Source organism: Muscardinus avellanarius, assembly GCF_963383645.1.
Source record: "Muscardinus avellanarius genome assembly, chromosome: 14".
NCBI classification, from domain to species: domain Eukaryota; kingdom Metazoa; phylum Chordata; class Mammalia; order Rodentia; family Gliridae; genus Muscardinus; species Muscardinus avellanarius.
In genome coordinates this window covers 91,039,451-91,051,635 of record NC_137800.1, presented here as the reverse complement: position 1 = coordinate 91,051,635, position 12,185 = coordinate 91,039,451, and the positions used below count along the sequence as shown (strand labels likewise).

Sequence of the window (12,185 nt, the reverse complement as noted above, 5' to 3'; positions counted from 1 at the left end):
ACTTGTAATCCCAGTACCTGGAAGCCTGGGACAAGAGGATCACAGGTTCGCAGCAAACCTCAGCAACTTAGTGAGATGCTTTTAAAATAATAGTAATAGACCGGGCGCGGTGGGCACGCTTGTCATCCCCGCGCTTGGGAGGCGGAGACAGGATCGCGCAGGTTCGAAGCCAGCCGCGCGCGCTGGCTTAGGAGACCCTGTTTCCAAATAAAAATGTAAAAATAGGTCTGGGAGTGTAGCCCGGAGGTAGAAGGGCTTCCAGGAACCCCAGTACCACCAAAAAAAATAAAAATAAAATAATAATAATAATAATAATAAAAATACATGGAAGCCAGGTGTGGTGGCACACGCTTGTAATCCCAGCATTTAGGAGGCTGAGACAGAAATATCATGGTTTGCTGCCAGCCTCAGCTCCATAGTGAGGCCCTTTGCAAGTCAGTGAGACTCTGTTTCAAAATAAAGAATAAAAAATAAAGTTGGGGAATAGCTCAGAGGTAGAATGCCCCTGGCTCCATCCCCAATACTGAAAAAAAAAAAAAAAAAAAAAAACCCAGGGCTGAAGGTGTAGCTCAGAGGCAGGATGCCCCTGCATTCAATCCAAAAAAGAAAGGAAGAAAGGAAGAAAGAAAGAAAGAGTATCTCCCTAAGATGGTAGGCTAGCCTCAAGTCTGTGATCCTTCTATCTCAGCCTCCCAAAGACTGTACTGACAGGCCTGTGCCACCACACCTGGCGACCTTCTTTACATTTTTACCCTCCCTGGCTCAGAGGGGTACCATGGCTGACCCAAGGACACACAGCTCTGCTTGCCTCCATCCCTCCTGCCCAGGAGTGCCCGCAAATCCCTGCCCCTGGGTGGGGCCGGGCTGGGCCAGGGCAGGAGCCCGGGCAAGTGGCTCCGGGCGGGGGCCTGCCATGTTGGGGCGCCCGGGCGCTGACCCTCTGCCTCTGTCCCCAGGCTCAGGCTGCGTGGTGGGCTCAGGCCCAGAGCCCAGAGTAACCAGCACCATAGCGTCCAACAGCTGGAACTCCAGCAGCAGCCCCGGGGAGGCCCGGGAGGATGGGCACAAGGGCCTGGACAAGGGGCTGGACAACGATGCGGAGGGCGTGTGGAGCCCGGACATCGAGCAGAGCTTCCAGGAGGCCCTGGCCATCTACCCGCCCTGTGGCCGCCGCAAAATCATCCTGTCGGACGAGGGCAAGATGTACGGTGAGTGCACAGCCCCGCCCGGCCCTCGCCAGGCCCGCCCGACCAGTCGGGGAGGTGCTGGAGGCCCCAGGCGCGAGTCCAGGCCTGCAGGCCTCTGCAGACTGCCGGCCCCTGCCCAGCCCACACCTCTCCTGGCCTGCCCGCCTCCCCCTCTCCCCGGCTGGGCTGGCGGGCCTGGAGCCCACGGTGACTCAGTGGGCCCAGAAACTGGGTCAGTCCGGTCTGCTCCTGGCCAGGCCAGGAGAGGGTCCTGCCCCGAGGATGTGGGAAGAGGCCTGCCTGCGGGAGAGGCCGCAGTACAGGGGAGGCTGGTGCCCCCTGGGCCTGTGCTGGCCCAGCCAGGGACTGGGGCCTGTCTGCTCCTGGTCGGCCCCTCCCCCGGCTCTGCTGTTTTTCTGGTCCCTTCTGCCATCTTGTCTACCTCCGGGAGGGCGCGGCCCCTCTTGTCCAGCGAGAGCTCTCCGGGCTCTGCGTGTCTGGGATACCTGGCCCTCTGGGCCTGGTTCCCGGCCAGCTGCCCCCAGCGCGACCCAGCAGCCTGTGGCCAAGTGAGCAGGCCCCGCCGCCCCCAGCATCCAGGACCCAGCCCCCCTCCTGGGACGATGTGTCACCCCTCCCCGGCACTTGGGTCTCTCTCCTGGGGACGGCTGGTGTCCCGGGCGCCTTCCCCGGGTAGGGGCTGCCCACACTGGCACCTCCGTGGCTGGGGCAGCCCCGCGGGGTATTTTTAGAAGCTCAGGCAGTGGGGCTGGGGGGGGGCCGAGGCTGGCTCCGTCATGAGACAGGAATGTGGAGAATGTGCTCTTCTGGGGAGGCCGAGGGGTCCGACAGGCTTGGATTCCAGGGTAGAGGTGAACACCCCAGGGTGCCCACGCTCCCACCACGTGACCGGGTGCCCCCAGGGCTGGGTCCCCTCACTGAGCAGAGCCTGCACAAGGCGCTCGGGGCTGGCGGGTGCTCTCAGGGAGCAGAGACAGGGACAGGGCAGGCGCAGGGACAGCTGGGGGACATGCTCTCCTAGGCTGTCAGCTCCTCCCTGCCCAAGGGGAAGGGACTCCTCCGGGTGGCCCCCCGACCAGGACAGAGTGAGAGGGGACACTCACGGGGACACGTGCCAAGTGCCCTCCCGGGACTGGAGCACTGTCACCCGTGAAACCCTCCACAGACCCACACGCTCCGCCTTTGGGCAGGCTGGGAGCGCAGGCCCCAAGCACCCCGCCTGTCATCTGTCTTGCAGGGACACCTGCGGGGCGTCCTCCTCCCTCGCAGCCCTGCCCGGGCCACCTTCCCCTGTCCTGCAGGGAGGCTCCCCCACACACACCCCCGCCGCCCGCGGCCCCTCAGTTTCCTCTCTCACCCCAACCTAGGTCGTAATGAGTTGATAGCCCGGTACATTAAACTGCGGACGGGGAAGACGCGGACCAGGAAGCAGGTAGGGAGAGCTCGTGTCTGGCCCGGCGGCCCCTGCCCGCGGTGACCTCAGGCCCCACGCCCCTCTCCTGGGGAGATGGCTCCACCGTTCCGGCCGCCCGCCCGCCCGCCCATGGCCTATGGTCCTGGGCCACAGTCACGCCACGCCCCTGAGAGGCAGATCACAGTCAAGGGGACAGATGTCCAGCACAGAACCCATGGCCTAGAGAGATGGGGCGTGCAGGGCGCTGATGGCCACGCGGCTAGGCAGAGAGGAGGGGTGGGGGCTTCCTGGAGGCAGTGGGAAGCGGGCGAGGGCCAGGCCGAGGGCAGGGACCCTCCCAGGCTGAGCAGCTTGGACCTCCAAATAGTAACACAGCCCCGGAGCGGAGGCCCGGTGGTACTCACATGGTGCAGGGCTCAGAGCCCGCCCTGTTGCTGAGTGACCGATGCCTGCCTGTGCCCACAAACCCATTGCTTGAGATCAGCTCATCTAGGGCTCTCAGCCACCTTACCAGGTGGGCACCCCGGTTTTCAGTTGAGGAAACTGAGGCACGAGGAAGTTAGGTACCTCCTTCGGTGTCACCAGGCTGGTCAGGGGTAGATCTGGGATTCAGACCCCTGGACAGGCCAGCGTGGTGTGGAGGGCGGCCGGGGCCATGGGAGTCCAGGCAGCAACAGGCAGTCCCCGAGACAGCGGACTTGGGAGGCCCAGGTGGAGCCGCAGGAGCAGGGGGTGGGAACAGGGAGGGCATGAGGTGTCAGGACCCCTGGGGGAGTGGGTTGGGGTGGAGTGAGGCCAGACTAGAGGAGTAGAGGCTAGCCTCCCCCTCAGCCTCCCCACCCTCCCAATGCGGAGGAGTTTGGACCATGCCCCCACCTCCTGAGTTTCCTGGGTGTGCACACAACGAGCCTGCCTGCCCCGTCGGGCTCAGGGGAAGGCTCCGTGTCTTCTGTGCGCGGGAGGGGAGGCCATCCCTCATTGATTCAAGGAGTCCTGGCCACTCCCCGGGCCAGCTTATCTCACGGCGGGACGTTCTTCTATGGTCCCGGCACCAGACAGGCACATAAGCATGCCTGATGGTTAAGACCCGGGTCCCAGCTCAGAGCCAGCCTTCAGACACGGGCTGGAGCCGGGCCTGCTGGCTCACGGCTGTGGTCACCGTACCTGGGAGGCTGAGAAGGAGGATCGTAGGCCAGGTTCAGCAACTTAGTGAGGTTCTCTGCAAGTTAGTGAGACCCTGTTCCCAAATAAAAAATAAAACAGAGCCGGGCGTGGTGGCGCACGCGTGTAATCCTAGCATTTGGGAGTCTGAGACAGGAGGATTGTGGTTTTCGGACAGTCTCAGCTACTTAGGCCCTTTGCAGCTCAGCGAGACCCTGTCTCAAAGAATACAAAATCGGCTGGGGTGGCTCCGAGGTCGATGCCCGGGTTCCATCCTCTGCTCCGGGCCGCCTGTGAGGCTCACAGCCCAGCCCGGATCCACAAGCCCTGGCCGCGGTCCTTTCCCACATTACCCTTCGCTAGAACTTTGGGTTTCCCCCGAACATCCTGCGGTTGTGAGGAAGGCACTTGTCTTTCGAAAGTTTTTTTTTTTTTTTTTTTTTTTTTGCAAAGAAATGCAGTTTTAGTTTAGTTTTTTTTTTTTTCCCAAGATACATACAGCAGTCAATAGCAGATACCATGCCGCCATATCTTTTGACAAAACAGTGATATATTAAATTAAACCCTGGGTGACTTTCAGCTGTCACGGAGCTGGCTCTGGTTGGCGGCCCCCATGCCTGGGGTCCCAGTGAGTCCTGCGAGGACAGCTTGGTGGTGGCCAGCTGTGTGACCTTGGACATGCGCCTTAACTTCTCTGTGCTGTGTTCCTCATCTGTAAGTTAGACAGAATTTAATTAATTAATTAATTAATATTTTTGTGGTACTGGGGATGGAACCCAGGGACATTCTACCTCCGAGCTACACCCCCAACCCGATTTTTTTAGTCTTTATTTTGAAACAGGGTCTCACTGAGTTGCAGAGGGCCTCACTAAGTAGCTGAGGCTGGCCGTGAACTGTGACCCTCCTGTCTCAGCCTCCTGAGTGTTAGATGACAAGTGTGCCTCCACGCCCGGCCACAGTGTGCTCTTAATCCCAGGCTGGGAAGGGAGCCGAAAGGGCAGGTCCCGAGAGGGGCGCCCGCAGGGGCGACGTGGTCCTTCCATCGGCATTTATCCCCAGAGACAAGGGCTGGGCGCCCCTGCCCATGGCCAGGCTGGCCAGCGTCTTCACCGTGCGTTTTCCTCTCTGGCGGGGCGCGGGCCCCTAGGTGTCCAGCCACATACAGGTTCTAGCTCGGAAGAAGGTGCGGGAGTACCAGGCTGGCATCAAGGTAGGTGGGCGCGCGGCGGCCTCCGGCCCTGCCCCCTGGCTGTGCACTGCGCCTCCTGTCTGGCTGAGTCTGTCCTCGGCTCTTTCTGTCCTTTCTCTTCTTTTCCTCTTTTTCTCTCTCTCTCCCTCTCTCTCTCTGCAGGTTTCTAGCCACTTGCAGGTTCTAGCCAGGCGGAAATCTCGGGAGATTCAGTCCAAGTTGAAGGTATGGGGCTCCCGCCCGTTGCGGGCCCAGGAGGCGGCTGGGATGGGGTCCTGGAAACCCGAGTGGCCCCAGGGCACAGCGCCGCAGGGGGACAGGAGCTGCGGGGTCGCCCCTCTGTCCTTTCTCCTTCTGTCTGCTGCTGGCTGACTGCTTGGACCTGGATGTGGCGGGGGCCCTCGTGTGGACCCTTCTCGGGGTCCCATTTGGCGTTGCTCTTCTCCCCCCAGCACTGCCCCTGTGCTGTGACACGGTTCCAGGGGACCCAGGAGGGCCCGGGCTGTCCCCCTCATCCCCTCCCTCCCGGGGCCCCCAGCTGACACGCTGACCGGGAGGACCACACGCCTCTGAGCTCCCTGGGCTCCAAGCTGGTGGCAGATGGGCGCGGGGCGGGGTGGGGAAAGAGGCCCCTCGCAGGCCTCCCTACGATTCCCTCTAATCCGACCTCCCTCTCCTCCACAGGCCATGAACCTGGTAAGTAGCACAACCCTCGTCAGCGAGGGTCGGGAGAGCACTTAAGATGGAGTTGTCAAATTATGAGCCAGGGGTGGGGTTGCGTGCTTGTGTGTACCTAGTACTCTAGTACTTGGGAGGCGGAAGCAGGAGGGCCATAGATTCAAGGCTGGCCCCAGCAATCAGGAGGCCCTCAGCAACTTAGTGAGACCAAACAAAATAAAATAGGGCTGAGGGGCCCAGGTGTGGTGGCACACGCCTGTCATCCCAGTACTTGGGAAGCTGAGACAGGAGGATCACAGGTTTAAGGCCAGCCTCATCAACGTAGCAAGATCCTGTTCCAAAATTAAAAAAAAAAAAAAAAAAAAATAGAGCCGGGCATGGTGACGCACACATGTAATCCCAGTATTCGGGAGGCTGAGACTGGAGGATCATGGTTCGCCAGCAGCCTCAGCTACTTAGGCCCTCTGCAACTCAGTGAGACCCTGTTTCAAAATAAAGAATAAAAAATAGGGCTGGGTATGTAGCTTGGAGGTAGAATGCCCCTGGCTCCATCCCCAGCACCGCAAAAATAAAATAAAAAATAGCCAGGCGTGGTGGCGCACGCTTGTCATCCCCGCGCTTGGGAGGCTGAGACAGGAGGATGGCGCAGGTTCGAAGCCAGCCTCAGCTACTTAGTGAGGCTCTCAGCAACTTAGTGAGACCCTGTTTCCAAATAAAATATAAAATGGGTCTGGGAGTATAGCCCGGAAGTAGAAAGCCTCTGGGTTCCACCCCCAGTACCACCAAAAAAAATGAATAAAGATAAATAAATAAATGAAATAAAAATAAAATAGAGCTAAGGGTGTAGCTCAGAGCTAGAATGTTCCTGGGTTCAAGCCTCACCACCACATGCACGAGGTTGTGCGTGCACGCGCGCGCACACACACACACACAGACACACACACACACACACATCTATTTATTTAGGTAGAACTTGGACCACACTAAGTACCCTAAGTAACCTGGAGATGGCTCAGGAGGGCTCACAGGCTCTGCGGCCCCGTGCGCAAGGCCTTGGGTGAGGGCCGTCCTGGGTGGAGGGTAAGGCAGTATCGTGGTTAGGGAGGCCATGTCCACTCAGGAGGCCAGGCCAGGTTGTAGAGGTCCTGAGGCCAGGACAGAGGCGGGCTGGGCCCAGCCTGGCCTGCATCCGGGTCTCACCGGCCCCTCCACCCCAGGACCAGGTGTCCAAGGATAAAGCCCTGCAGAGCATGGCGTCCATGTCCTCAGCCCAGATCGTGTCGGCCAGCGTCCTGCAGAGCAAGTTCAGCCCGCCCTCCCCGCTGCCACAGGCCGTCTTCTCCTCCTCGTCCAGGGTACTGGGCCTGGGGCAGGCGGGGGGCGGGGCCTGGGATGGCTAGGGCTGGGGCGGGGCCTAGGGCTGGTGGGGCGGGGCCTGGGATGGCTAGGGCTGGGGGCGGGGCCTGGGGCTGGTGGGGCGGGGCCTGGGATGGCTAGGGCTGGGGGCGGGGCCTGGGGCTGGTGGGGCGGGGCCCGGGACGGCGGGTGCTGAGGCCCCCGTTTTGCCCCTCTGCAGTTCTGGAGTGGCCCCCCTCTCCTGGGACAGCAGCCCGGACCCTCTCAGGAGTGAGTACCGCGGGTCTCTCGCCCTGTCCCCTGCCAGCCCCCGGCCCCGCCACCCTCAGCCACCGCAGAGCAAAGCCGGGCTCCCCACCAGAGGGCAGTGGCGCGCCCCTGAGAGCCCAGTGACCTGGGAGGCGGGAGGAGCAGGATGGAGGCAACTCAGTGGAGGAACACCCTGGGCTCTGGCCCCAGTACCGGTTTATAAACGGCTAAGCCGGGCTGGTGTGCGCGCTGGGTTCGCGACATCCTCAGCTCCTTAGAGGCCCTGGCCACTCAGTGAGACCTTGTTTCAAAATAAGGAATAAGAGAGCCGGGCGTGGCGGCGCACGCTTGTCATCCCCGCGCTTGGGAGGCTGAGACAGGAGCATCGCGCAGGTTCGAAGCCAGCCTCAGCTACTTAGTGAGGCTCTCAGCAACTTAGTGAGACCCTGTTTCCAAATAAAGTATAAAATAGGGCTGGGAGTATAGCCCGGAGGTAGAAAAGCCCCTGGTTCCACCCCTAGTACCTCCAAAATAATAATAAAATAATAATAATAATAATAATAATAATAATAATAATAATGAATAAGAAAATAGGGCCGAGGGCGGAGCTCGGAGGTAGAATGTCCCTGGGCTCCTACCGTGGTGCGCGGGTGCGTGTGTGTGTGCGTGTGTGTGCATGGCCGGGAAGGGTGCGCCGCCCCGGCGTCCTGCCGCCCCAGGGGAGGGCTCGAAGGTGCCCGGCCTCTAACCCGCCCGCGCCCGCAGCATCAAGCCCTTCACGCAGCCGGCCTACCCCGTCCAGCCGCCCCTGCCGCCGGCGCCGAGCGGTAAGTGGCCGCGTGCGCGGCCGGGCGGGAGCGGGGCTGCAGGACACTGGGCGCGCGCGGCCCACTGCAGACCACCACGGCCACGGGCCTCTGCGCGCCTCCCAAAGGGAATGGCCAGGCGCTGACCCCTCCAGGCGCGGCTCCGGGCCGCTCCCCCCACCCCGTGGGCGCCACGTGTGCCAGGCCGGGCCGCCCTTCCCCTGGGCGCCACGTGTGCCCGGCCCCGCTCACGCGCGACCCCCGCAGGCTACGAGCCCCCGGCCCCGCTGCCCGCGGCCGCCGTGCCCGCGTGGCAGGACCGCGCCATCGCGTCCCCCCGGCTGCGGCTGCTGGAGTACTCGGCCTTCGTGGAGGTGCAGCGCGAGCCCGACTCGGTAGGGCGCGGGGCTCGTGCGGGTGGGCGGGGGGCGTCCTGGTCGTGCGGGGCGGGGCGGGGGGGCGTCCTGGTCGTGCGGGGCGGGGGGCGTCCTGGTCGTGCGGGGCGGGGGGCGTCCTGGTCGGGCGGGGCGGGGCTCTGCGGGGCGGGGGGGGGTCGTCCTGGTCGTGCGGGTGGGCGGGGGGCGTCCTGGTCGTGCGGGGCGGGGGGCGTCCTGGTCGGGCGGGGCGGGGGGCGTCCTGGTCGGGCGGGGCGGGGCTCTGCGGGGCGGGGGGGGGGGTCGTCCTGGTCGTGCGGGTGGGCGGGGGGCGTCCTGGTCGGGCGGCCGGCCCGCTGACCGCCCGCACAGCGCAGCCAGCACCTGTTCGTGCACCTGGGCCCGCCGGGCGCCGCGCCGCCGCTGGAGGCCGTGGACGTGCGCCAGATCTACGACAAGTTCCCGGAGAAGAAGGGCGGCCTCAAGGAGCTGTACGAGCAGGGCCCCCCCGGCGCCTTCTTCCTCGTCAAGTTCTGGGTGAGCCCCGGCCGGGGGGCGGGGGGGCGGCGCGCGCCCCGCACTAACCCCGCCCGCCGCAGGCCGACCTCGGCGGGGGCGCGCAGGAGGGCCCGGGCGCCTTCCACGGCGTCAGCGCGCGGTACAGCTCGGCCGACAGCATGACCATCACCGTGTCCACCAAGGTGTGCTCCTTCGGCAAGCAGGTGGTGGAGAAGGTGGAGGTGAGCGCGGGCGGCGGCCGGGGCGGCGGGGGGGGGGGGGGGGGCGGGGGCGGCCGCGCTGAGCGCTGTCGCCCGCAGACCGAGCACGCGCGGCCGGAGGGCGGGCGCTTCGTGTACCGCATCCACCGCTCGCCCATGTGCGAGTACATGGTCAACTTCATCCACAAGCTGAGGCACCTGCCCGAGAAGTACATGATGAACAGCGTGCTGGAGAACTTCACCATCCTGCAGGTGCGGGCCGGGCGGGGTGAGGGCGGGGCCGGGCCGAGGGCGGGGCCAGAGCGAGTGGGGGCGGGGCGGGGCCAGGGAGGGGCGGGGCCAGAGCGAGGGGAAGGAGGGGAAGGCGGGGCCGGGGCTAGCAGGGGCGGGGCCGGGGCTGGAAGGGGCGGGGCCGGGGCCGGCCTGAGCCTTCCTACCTGCCCCAGGTGGTCACCTGCAGGGACTCCCAGGAGACCCTGCTCGTCATTGCCTTCGTCTTCGAGGTCTCCACCAGCGAGCACGGGGCCCAGCACCACGTGTACAAGCTGGTCAAAGACTAGGGCGTCCGCCGCACCCTCCTCAAGGACTGCCGTGCGCCCTGGGAGCCCCAGGCCCGGGAGGCCCCCTGCCCCCCAGCACACACGCTCCCCGCCACTGTTCTGTGCTTTCACTGTGGGAGGGGGGCTCGGTGGTGGGGCAGCCTGCCTGGGGCACTGACCCCATCAGATCCCGGCTCTGCCCGCCCGCCCGCCCGCCCGAGTGACCCCAGAGGTGGGGACAGAAGACACCCGCGGGCTCTGGTACGTGTGAGGGTAGGAGACCCGGGGAGGCCACCCGCAGAGGCCAGGGAGGGAGGCCTCGAGGCTGGCTGAGGAGAGCCCGTTTCCTGGCACACACCTCCGCGGCCAGGTCTGACGCTGCGTGGCATGTGCTGTCCTCAGACCCTACAAAGTACAGGGGTGGGCAGAGCAGAGCCCCTGCTCCCAGGTCCCCCCGCAGGGAGCGACTCCTGGGCAGGCCGAGGGGCAGTGGGGCAGCCCCGGGCACCTGGAGCCCACAGGCCAGCCAGGGCGCCAGGGCCGAGGCCCAGCCTCTGGTAGCCAGCGATGGGGTGAGTTGGCTTCCAGCCTCCCTGTTCTGAGCCTGAAGGTTACCCCTTCCCCTCCTGCCCCTCGCCAGGCCCCGGCCAGCCCGTCCCCCCACCTCTGGGTATTTATGAGTTTCATATGAAGTACTGTGCCCCCACCTTGCCCGAGCTCCCTGAAGGTCCTCACAGTTTGTATATTGCTCAGGCCACCTCCAAACCCCACCTAGGTTTTATAATGTGTTTAATATATATTATATATATTTTTGTGTACTTTTTAAATCCAGCTGTGATAGGTTGTATTGTTAATGTGGCTCTGGGCAGGGGTAAGGGCCTCAAAGCCTGGCTCCTTCCTCCTGCTTGAAAAAGATAATTAAAAGTTACTTGTCTGTGGGTCATTCCTGACCAGCCGTGTGAAGACCTCTGGGCTAGTAGGCAGCTTCAGGTGGGCACTCCTGCCAGGGCCTGGCCTCACTGTCACCTGGCGGGGATCCCAGGCCTACCCACGCTCGAAACAGGTATGAAAGAAGCCCCCACGCCCTGGCACCTCCCAACACGTCCCACCCCTCACGCAGCGAGCCCTTCTGTGCCCTGTAGCCTGCACTGATGGGCTGCCCAGGAAGCCTGTGTGCAGAGACCAGGGCTGCTAGCTAGGCCCCGGGCTGGCCCGGCCCCTTCTCCCTGAGTGAATCGTAGGACTGACTCGCCAGCCACAGGAGCCCCGGGCATTTGCCCGAGCAGGGCACACTGGGGGGGGGACTATAGGGTAGGAGTAACGAAGCCGGGCGTGGTGGGCACGCTTGTAACCCCCGCGCTTGAGAGGCTGAGACAGGAGGGTCGCACAGGCTGGAAGCCAGCCTCAGCTACTGAGTGAGGCTCTCAAAAACTTAGTGAGACCCTGTTTCCAAATAAAGTATAAAAATAGGTCTGGGAGTATAGCCTGAGGGTAGAAAAACTCCTGGGTTCCACCCTCAGTACCACAAAAAATAAAGAACAAAAGAGCCGGGTGTGGTGGGCACGCTTGTCATCCCAGCATTTGGGAGGCTGAGACCAGAGGATCGCGGTTCATGGCCAGCCTCAGCTACTTAGTGAGGCCCTCTACAACTCAGTGAGACCCGGTTTCAAAATAAAGAATAAAAAATAGGCTGGGGATGTAGCTCAAAGGTCAAATGCCCCTGGGTTCCATCCCAGACCTGCAAAAAAAATAAAGAATAAAAAATAGGCTTAGAGTGTAGTTCGGAGGTAGAATGCTGGATTCCACTCCCGGTACCACCCACCCAACCCAAACCCACACACAACACGGGATTCTCACCAGGCACCAGCCCATAAGCCTAATAGCTGGGAGTCTTAAGAGGAAAATCGCAGGTTCAAAGTCAGCTTGCAGTGATTTAGCCAGACAGTTCCCAGTTTTTTTTTTTTGGTACTGGGGATGGAACCCAGGGGCATTCTACCTCCAGGCTCCACCCCCAGACCTATTTTTTTTTTAACCCTTTTATTTTAGAAACAGGGTCTCACTGAGTTTCAAAGTGCCTCACTAAGCCGGGCGTGGTGGCGCATGCTTGTAATCCCCGCACTGAGACAGGAGGATCACACGGGTTCAAAGCCAGCCTCAGCTACTTAGTGAGGCTCTTAGCAACCTAGTGAGACCGTGTCCATATAAAATATTTTTAAAAAGGTTTGGGAGTATAGCCCGGAAGTAGAAAGCCTCTGGGTTCCACCCCCAGTACCACCAAAAAAAAAAAAAAAAGCGCCTCACTAAGCTGGGCATGGTGGCGCACGTTTGAAGCCAGCAGTGTGCTAGAATTCAGATTTGGACACCCTGTGTTACTTGCTAAACCTGGCAATTTCAGGTAGAATACAGCCGTCTAGCTCATCCCAGCCGCCCTCGACTTGTAGATGGAAAACAGACTGAGCTTCAGCACTCCCTTGGCGCTGAACCTTGGCACT

General features: G+C 62.3%; 1 protein-coding gene across 1 annotated transcript; it reads left to right on the top strand.

The window, feature by feature from the left end:
* Positions 1-1,058: 1,058 nt before the first annotated feature.
* Positions 1,059-9,714, top strand: TEAD3 (TEA domain transcription factor 3; the record flags this gene model as incomplete). Its single annotated transcript, XM_080710475.1, has 13 exons — positions 1,059-1,203; positions 2,576-2,640; positions 4,931-4,993; positions 5,135-5,197; positions 5,657-5,668; positions 6,868-7,005; positions 7,227-7,276; positions 8,021-8,082; positions 8,329-8,456; positions 8,808-8,972; positions 9,035-9,175; positions 9,254-9,406; positions 9,601-9,714. The coding sequence occupies 13 exons, from the start codon at positions 1,059-1,061 to the stop codon at positions 9,712-9,714; spliced, it is 1,299 nt and encodes a 432-aa protein (XP_080566601.1).
* Between the last annotated feature and the right edge of the window lie 2,471 nt (positions 9,715-12,185).